We start from the raw sequence: 9,557 nt of genomic DNA, 5'->3' as shown, positions 1-9,557 counted from the left end.
CAAGATCCCAGTCTCTCAAGAGCCTAATCTTCAGTCTCTGAACCATTTACTTTCCCTGTTTTTCCTTTGGACAGGAACAATTCTAGGTTAAAATTTTTGAGATGGGTGAGTGGCCCCTTTGCTATCTACTCTATATTCCATATTTCAGCTAGGATCATCTACTGGGTCCTGGGAATATCTCCCATTTTGGTTCCTTTCATTCTTTCCTTTTAAAAGAAAGGGTAACACATAAAAATAGTTTGACCCAAAACTTATGTGTCCATTAGAGTTCTAGAGAGGCTCCCATGATGCCAGTTTGGGAGTTTGTCTTTACACCACCAGTTTAGGATGCAGAGATAAATTGATGTCTCTAGCACTGTAACTCTAGAGCAGTAATTCAGAAACTAAATGGTTAATGTGGTGGTGAGGAAGTATTATAAAGTTGTCTTGAATATGTATTCTTTTCTAACTGCTTTCCCAGGAGCCTTCTTCCTGAAGATCTGAGAAGATGAGTGGTCAGATCCCACCCACACTCCAGAAGCTAGCAAGGGAGACACTGCTGAGAAATGAGGCTTTGGCCATATCCTCTCTGGAGGAGCTGCCAGCTGTGGTCTTCCCACCACTGTTCCAAGAGGCCTTTGCTGGCAGACTCAACAAGCTCATAAAGGCAATGGTGGCAGCCTGGCCTTTCCACTATCTCCCTGTGGGGCCATTGATACAGACACATAACCTGGAAACCTTGCAAGCTCTGCTAGATGGAGTAGATATGATATTGACAAGAAAATTTCACCCCAGGTAAGCAATATCCAAGTATTGTATATGGGAGTATAAAGAGAACACAGTAGACATTGCCAGGGAGAATGGCTTTGTCCTAAGTCTATTAGATGCTTCTGATTGCATAAACAAGCAGAGATACAAGGTTCTTGAAATCTACTGTTTACTTGTAGAGAGCACAGATGAATATGGATTAGACTTGAATATGGACTAGAGTAGACTTAGCCTCACAGTAGAATAAGCCTATCCCTGGCCTTCCCAATAATAATAATAATAATAATAATAATAATAATAATAATAGAAATAATGTATACCTTAGTGAAAGAAAAATATTCAAGGGTACAGAAGCGCAGGAAAGCTTCTGTAGCTTGCCTGAGTCCACCTTGGATATCAAAGTGCTTAAAAACAAAAACTGTAGCACGGTCAGGCATGGTGGCACACGCCTTTAATCCCAGCACTTGGGAAGCAGAGGCAGTCAGATTTATGAGTTCGGGGCCAGCCTTGTCTACAGAGTGAATTCCAGGACAGCCAGGGCTAAACAGATAAACCCTGCCTCAAAAAAAAAAAAAAAAAGCTTTAGCAGGGAGGAGAGCTGAGTTTAGATACATGTAGCAAGATGACTGCTGATATTCATATGTTTCACCCACAGGAGGCCAAAACTTCAGGTTCTCAACATGAGAAATGTGGACCATGTCTTCTGGGAAAAATGGGGCGATGCAAATGACAGTGATTCTGATGCAGAGACCTTGGATGAAAAGCAAGTAGTGAAGGTCCCTGGCAGATATGCACTGAGGCAGCGTCTGAAGATCATAGTTGATCTGACAATCTGTTCCCGATTCAATGAACAAAAAGCATATTTCTTGAATTGGGCCAAGCAGAGAAAGGGGTCCATAAATTTCTGCTGTACAAAGATGAAGATCTGGGATGCACCAGAGGAAGTTATCAGAGAAATCATGAATGTTTTTCATCCAGAGCACATTACAGAATTAGAACTGTATACCGACTGGACTCTGTTAAGGCTGGCACATTTTGCTCCCTACTTTGGGCAGATGAAAAATCTTGAAAAAGTCTTCCTGGCACCACTCCACAAGAATACCTCCCCTATTATGAATATAACAAGGGCCACAAAAGTCAAGTGTATCAAAAAGATTATTTCTCAGTTTTCCAAATACAACTGTCTCCAACATGTCTTCATGAAATATGTCCATTTTCTCAGAGACCACCTGCATCAGATCCTAGGGTAAGAAAGTATGGAGACCTGGGTCAGCCACCAAAGCAAATCTGTCTCTCTTCTCTTAAGGATCAGTGATACATAATGCCTGCCACTCACTAGGAACAAAATTTAGATACTCATAAGACTCTGAAAGTTATGTCTTGTTTCCATGTATACTGAGATACACAAGGGAAATTTTACAAGATAATTCAGTGTCTCAAATAAGCACTCATGGGGTACAGAAGTGATTTGGTGTAAAGAGGAGGTCAGTTCTAGTAAGCATGAGTTGTAATTCATCCTCAATCATGTCCACCCAATCAAATGAAAAGGGACCAGCAAGGGGAGTGTGTAATAAGGTGTCAGGGTACACATCAGCACAGTGTGAACATGAGCTATATGCTCAGATCTGTGGGAACAGCCTTCTATCTTTGCCCAGTTTCCTTGGATGAAATATTTTGAGCCCAAGTAGCACTGAGTGCATGGGTCAAGGAGTATAACTTGGGCTGAAAATTAGAGCCAGCATGACTGTAGAGGGAATGATAGAATGCAGATTCAACGAGTTCACACCAAATATCAAAATCCTCTCGGGTTTCTTGGGTTGGAAGCTCATTCTTCTGTGTGCTTGCTTGTTTGCTTGCTGGCTTGCTTGCTTGCTTGCATGATTTCTTTGTTTTTGGTCTTTTGGAGACAGGGTTTCTCTGTAGCCCTGGCTGTCTTGGAACTCACTTTGTAGACCAGGCTGGCCTCAAACTCAGAAATCCACCTGCCTCTTCCTCCTGAGTGCTGGCATTAAAGGTGTGTGCCACCACGCCCAGCTTCTGTGTGCCTTCTTAGCTTAAGTGATGAACTGATTTTCGGCTTGAGGGTGAGGCCCAATGGTGAATTGTGGGATTGGCATGACTGAGCAGATTCCAACAGGAAGCATCAAAGATGATGTCCTTGGTCATTTACTTAAACTGACCTTGGGGCACTTGATTCATTCTACATCTGTGTACATCCCAGCCAAACCTTTACAACACCACATGCCAGAACTAACCCTCTGATATCCTCTATCCCTAGGTGCCTGAGGACGCCCTTGAAGACCCTCTCCATCACTCACTGCCTAATTTCACAGACAGACTTGGATTCCTTTTCCTGCTGTCACAACCTTTTTAAGTTAAAAAATCTGGAAATCAAAGGAGTGACATTATTTGCTTTTGATCTTATGCCTCTGAGAGGTCTCCTAGGAAAACTGGCAGGTACTCTTGAGTCTCTGGATTTTCAGTGGTGTAGCATGAAGGACTCCCAGCTCATTGTCCTCTTACCTGCACTCAGTCAATGCTCTCAGCTCAACCAGATCAACTTCTACAGCAATGACTTCTCCATGGCCATCTTGAAGGACCTTTTACAGCACACAGCCAACTGGAGCAAGATGAATGTGGAACAATACCCTGTCCCTCTGGAGTGCTATGATGCATTGGGTATTGTCTCCAGAGAAAGATTTGTCCAACTTTGTCAGGAGCTCATGGATACCCTGAGGGCCAAAAGAGAGCCTAAGAGCATATCTTTTGCAACAAATGTCTGCCTTAATTGTGGCAGGACCTGTGTCTATGGCCAGGGGGCGAGACTTTGTTCCTGTTTGCAGTAAACATGGATACAGGACTTCTGTATATGAATAAATGACATGCTTGGGACACATCTATCATCCAGGGTTCTCAGAGACTATGACTTCAGACACTTCCCATATGGTTAGAAGTAAAGAGATATACAGTGACTGGGACCCTGACTGCTTAGATTGAAATGTGGACTATTCTGATAGACTGTTGGACCAGGGGCATGATGGACTCAGAAAAACAGTTTGGCATTTATATGTGGCTTCTGCCCAGACAGTATACAGAGATGCTTTTTGTGTACCTATAAACCTGGATGATGTCTCCCTGGGGTCTTGGACTTTTACCAACCTTACTACCAGGTTCAGTGTCAGGAAGGTAGAATGGGTCCAGGATTGGAAAGACACTGTTATTTTATGAAGGAAGCAAAGTTCCAGGTGAACATGGCATGTATAAAATTAAAGTTTTCTTGACACATCTTTTCCCTGGTCTCTTGCCTGGGCTACATGTATAACACTTTTGTGTGGCTGATCAGTTTTGTGCACAAAACATTTTACGTTAATGTGAGGAAGATAAACACAAACCTTGTGAAGGGGGATTAAGAGGATCACAGATGGTTAATATCCAGTATGTTGAGACCACAAGGCACCTTGGACCCATCAAAGATGCCTAAAGGTAGGAAGACAACATAGAGCAAAGTAAACAGGCTTTCCATTCTGGCTTTGAACTCCTGATCTTTTTGCCATGCCTTAATGAGCTTACTAACAAGAACCTATATACAGTCTTTATGCCACATGTCTCTAGAGCCCTATTCCTATGGAGTCCCAAACTCTATGAAGTACCCATAGTATATAAAAAGGTGCCGACTCTCATGCAGGTACCTTTGCTACATAAAGTATTTACTTTAAAAAAAGACTTGTATTTTAATTCTTCAGTTGTAATAAAAATAAAAGAAAGAAAAATCTCCCTCTGCCTAGTCATTATACCTCTTTCTGTTTGGTAAAGTTTTACTGTCTGAATTGAATAGCATATCTAAACTTAAGGCCTCAGGAACAGATGCCCTCTGGAGAGAAGTCAAAATGTACTCATTGATGCCAGGCCTGTCACAATTCAATCTTCGGGAGGTGGGGAAAGTTATCAGCTATGGTGGTACACATGGACATCTAGGCCGGCTTAAGGGATAGAAGAAGACTAAAAATCAAACAACACACCTCTCTCAGGTTCCTTCTTTCTGTCTTTCCCCACAACCTGTCTCCCTGTCTGAATGTCCAGTTCTCTGGCCTTGTTCCTTGGGACCAGTGAAATTACCTGAGATTTGCTCATAATAATGCATTCAAGTTCTTTAAACAAGCAAGCCATATATGGAGAGAGATTGCTCACAGTTTAAGGGTATATGCTGATTTTGCATAGGAGCAAAGTTTGATTTCAATGGAAATAATCACGTTGCTCTTGACAGGTACTCAGTCTTCAGGTGATAGGACCCTCTTTTCTGGGTTATGTGGATCCTGGCTTTCACAAGCACAGATATACATGTACTACATGTATATAAAATACATGTAGCTACACATGTAGCTACACACCTATCCAAAGAAGTCTTTAAATAAAAAAAAATAATGACTCAATTTCATGAAGAAATTAAAAATAGCTCAATTATTTAAAATGGGGATGTTGATTGCATGGCTCAGAAGAGAGTACTTGGAGTTTCAGGTGTGTCCATTGACCTCAGTTGGTGAGCTGTATAGTGTGCTCTGGACGCAAGTTTGAACTACTGTTCCAAGAGTGAGGGAGAGGAAATTAGGAGTTTGTCAATGTTCACCATTTTTTCTCTCTGTATTTTCATGTATATTACTGTTCTATTCCAAGTATGCTTACATATCATATAAGGCACCAGGACCCAGGTAACAAATTCTTGGCTCTTAGTTAATTGCTAGGTTATTTTCAATATATTTTTTTTTTAGAAATAGCTGAGATTAGTTAATGGACAACAGTCCAGATTACTTTACATAGTTTTTAAAGACATCAGAAATCTATAGCATGTGACATTTAGTAATATTTATTCATTTGTTGTTGAGACACATCTGTTCCTGACATCACCCATTTCTGGATTCAAGGAAGAATGTGAGTAGCCAGCCAGTGCTCTTAACTGCTCAGCCATATCTTCCTCCCCTTTCCTTTGCATTCATTTTACTGAAATAAAAAAGCCAAAGCAAAAGAAAAACGCAAGTTGGACCAGGACAAAATAAATAAACCAACAGAAAAAAGTCAAGCCAGGCATGGTGGCACACTCCTTTAATCCCAGCACTTGGGAGGCAGAGGCAGGTGGGTTTCTGAGTTTTAGGCCAGCCTGGTCTACAGAGTGAGCTCCAGGTCAGCCAGGACTACACAGAAACTCTCTCAAAAATAACAAACAAACAGAAAGAAAAAAGTTAAAAAAAATAAAAACAAATGCCCTTAGAGATACAGAGCACATTCAACGACAGAGAAATCTAATAAAAATAGGAAACTTTTAGCTATCATATACAACCAAAGGACCTATTATATAAAAGGAAAACTAAATAAATAAAAGGGCCTGATGCATGCTATTTCAACACAGAGCTGCCTAAATGCACTTGAGTTTGCTTTGTGTTGGCATCTACTGCTTGTCACTCAGCCTCTCCTTAATGTGGAGTCTCCTTCCACATGGAGACTACATTTGACTGAAGTAATGTTTCATTTGCAAGTCTTTATGGATTGGAGATAGCTTCTGTGTTAAGAATGGAAATTATGTGTCTACTTCTCTCAACATAGTCATGTCATGTGATATAAACTCATACATGCCCTGTGCATTCTACTTCAGATTGAGTTTATATATGCATCAGTTCTGCTGTGTTTTAGAAAGCATAGTGTCTTCAGTTGATGGACTGCTGCTATGAACATAGTTGAGCAAGTGTCTTTTTGGTATTAAAAGTCCTCTTTGGGAAAATGTCTGGGAGTGGTAAAGCTGGATCTAGAAGCTAGAAGCATTCTCAAATTTCTGAAATACTGCAAGATTGATTTCAAAGGTGGTTGTCCAAGTTTTCACTCTCAGAAGCAATTGAGGAGTATCCCCTTGTTGTATAACCTCCCCAAACATGAGCTGTCACTTGAGGTTATGATCTTAGCCATTCTGAAGTGTGTAAGATGGAATCTCAAGAGTCATTGAGATTTGCATTTCTTAGATGGTTTGGAATGTTGAACATTTATTTAGGTGCTTCTCAGCCTGTAGAGATTCCTCTGTTGAAATATTCTGTGTAATTCAGTACCTGGTTTTTAAATTGGAGTATTTGGCTTGTGGATAACTAATATTTTGTTGTATTTATAGTGTTTGGATATCATCCTTCTGTCAGATGTAGTGTTAGTGAGGATCTTCTTCCAATCATTTTGGCATGCTGATGCTCTCCTTTGCTGTATAGAAGATTTTCAGTTTCACCAAGTCCTATTATTAATTGTCGATCTCATGGTCTTATCTATGGGTTTCTCTTCAGGAAGTTATCTCCTGGGGCAATGTGTTCCAGGCTAATCCCCTACTTTCTCTTGTAATCCCCTACTTTCTCTTGTATTAGATGTTGTGCATCCATTTATACGTTGAGGTCTTTGATCAGTTGGACTTGAAAGTACTGGAGGATAAAAAATATAGAGCAACTAGCTTTCTTCTACATGCAGATATCCAGTTAGACAGCCACCCATTGATGAAGATGCTTCCTTTTTTCCAATGTCTCTTTTGCCTTCTCTGTTAAAAATGAAGTGTTGTTGGTTGATAGTTGTATTGGTTTATTTGTGCACATTCAGGGGTATTCCATTGATCAACCTTCTGCTTTTCAGTCAATAATATGCAGTTTTCATTTTTCTATGGTTATGTAGTACAACATGAGTTCAGGGACGATGATACTTTTAGAAGTTCTTTTATTGGAGGGGATTGTTTTAGCTATCCTGGTTTTTTTTTAATTTTATTTTTAATTTTCTATATGAAGTAAAGAATTGAGCCTTCAAGGTCTGTAAGAATTGTGTTGGAATTTAATGGGAATTTGTGTGAATCAGTAAATTACTGTTGGTATGATGGCATTTCATACTACACTAATCACCTGATTGCAGGATCATGAGAGACCTTTGCATCTTCTAATGGCTTCTTCTGTTTAATTCTTCAGAAACTTGGATTTCTCTTCATACATGTATTTTGCTTGCTCATACAGAGTTATACCAATAAATCTTGTATTATTTTTCTCTTTTGTAGGGTGTTGTTGCCCTAATTTCTTTCTCATCCTGGTTATCTTGACTTAACTTTCTATCTACCACTTTGAAAAAGGCATTTTTCTTCTCTAGCATTGCTCTGGAAGCATATGACTGTCTTTCATATATACTATAAATGCATCTGTGAATACAGATACTGTGACTTCTTCCTTTCCAACCTGTTCCCTTCAATTGCCATTAGTTGTCTTATAGCTCTAGCTAGGCCACCAAATTCTATATTGCATATATAGGCAGTTAGTTGACTGCATTGTGTTAACCATGTCATTGATTCATTAATGGAACTGCTCCACCTTTCTCTCCCTTAATCTGAGGTTGGTTATCAGCTTGCTGTATATTGCTTTTATTGTGTTTATGTGTATGCCTTTTATCGCTGGTCTCTACAGCACTTTTATCATGAAAGGGTGCTGGATTTTGTCAAAGGATTTTCAGCATCTGATGAGATGACCATGTATCCTTTTACTTTCCACTTGTTTATATGGTGGAAATATGCTGCTGTGTTTTCCTAAGATGAACCATTCCTGCATCCCTGGAATAAAGCCTACAGGATCATGATTGATGATTTTTATCATGTCTTCTTCAATTTTGATTCCACTTGTGTTATTTAGTGTTTGGTATCAATATTCATATGGCAAACTATGTCTAAATTCTATCAAATTTATTTGTAGAGTCATTGTTGTGTGGTCTGTGTATCAACATGGCTGTGGCCTCATAGAATAGATAGATAGATAGATAGATAGATAGATAGATAGATAGATAGATAGATAGATAGATAGATAGATAGATAGATAGATGGTTGGATGGATAGATGGATGCATAGATACCTAGGTAGATGGACAGACAAACAGATAGTGTGACAAACAGTGTCCTACTACAAACCCCTTGTATACATTTACTCATCCATGTTGCAGGCCTCAAACTGGACGCCAAAGCAATCAAGGCTCAATGGACACACCTGATACTCCACATCCTCTCTTCATTGTGTGGCATTAGGGAACAACACTGGAGCCACACAAAAGTCAGGCAAGCTCGCTGCTGCTTAACATCTCCATTTCAATAAATTAGATCATTTTATGTAGATTTTTATTACATATTTACTTTATTTACATTTCAAACCCTTTTCAGGTTTCCCCTACAAAAACCCACTATCCCCTCCCTCCTCCCCATGATCACCAACCCACCCACATATGTGTCCTGGCCCTGGAATTCTCCTACACTTGAGCATACAGCATTTACAGGACCAAGAGCCTCTTCTCCCATTCATGACTGACTAGGCTATCTTCTGCTACATATGCAGCTTGAGTCATGAGTCCCACCATATGTGCTCTTTGGTTGGTTATTTAGTCCCAGGGAGCTCTGGGGTTAATGGTTAGTTCATATTGTTATTCCTCCTATGTGGTTGCCACCCCCTTCAATTCCTTGGGTCCTTTCTCTAGCTCCTTCATTGGGGATCCTCTGCTCAGTCCAATGGTAGGTTGCGAGGATCCATGTCTGTATTTGTCAGGCACTGGTGGAGCCTCTCTGGAGACAGCTATAACAGCCTCTGTCAGGAAGCACTTCTTGGCAACCGCAAAACTATCTGGGTTTGGTGATAGAATATGGGATGGATCCCCAGGTGGGGGAGTCTCTGGATAGGCATTCCTTCAGTTTCTGCTCCACACTTTGTCTCTGTTACTCCATTCATGGGTATTTTGTTCCCCCTTCTAATAAGAATTGAAGTATCCACACTTTGGTCTTCC

General features: G+C 40.3%; 1 protein-coding gene across 2 annotated transcripts; it reads left to right on the top strand.

Annotated features, from left to right (window-relative positions):
• Positions 1-487: 487 nt before the first annotated feature.
• Positions 488-3,593, top strand: LOC147005283 (PRAME family member 8-like). Of its 2 annotated transcripts, XM_085836286.1 has the most exons (3): positions 488-774; positions 1,403-1,993; positions 3,026-3,593. In XM_085836286.1, the coding sequence occupies exons 1-3, from the start codon at positions 488-490 to the stop codon at positions 3,591-3,593; spliced, it is 1,446 nt and encodes a 481-aa protein (XP_085692412.1). The 2 variants fall into 2 exon arrangements, with proteins under 2 accessions (XP_085692412.1, XP_085692413.1); XM_085836287.1 differs by lacking the exon at positions 1,403-1,993.
• Positions 3,594-9,557: the final 5,964 nt, after the last annotated feature.

This window comes from Mus caroli, unplaced genomic scaffold (genome assembly GCF_978045245.1).
Source record: "Mus caroli unplaced genomic scaffold, Mus_caroli_1 scaffold_4, whole genome shotgun sequence".
NCBI lineage: Eukaryota > Metazoa > Chordata > Mammalia > Rodentia > Muridae > Mus > Mus caroli.
Note: the sequence above shows the minus strand (reverse complement) of the source record. Positions and strands in the feature narration are given on the sequence as shown.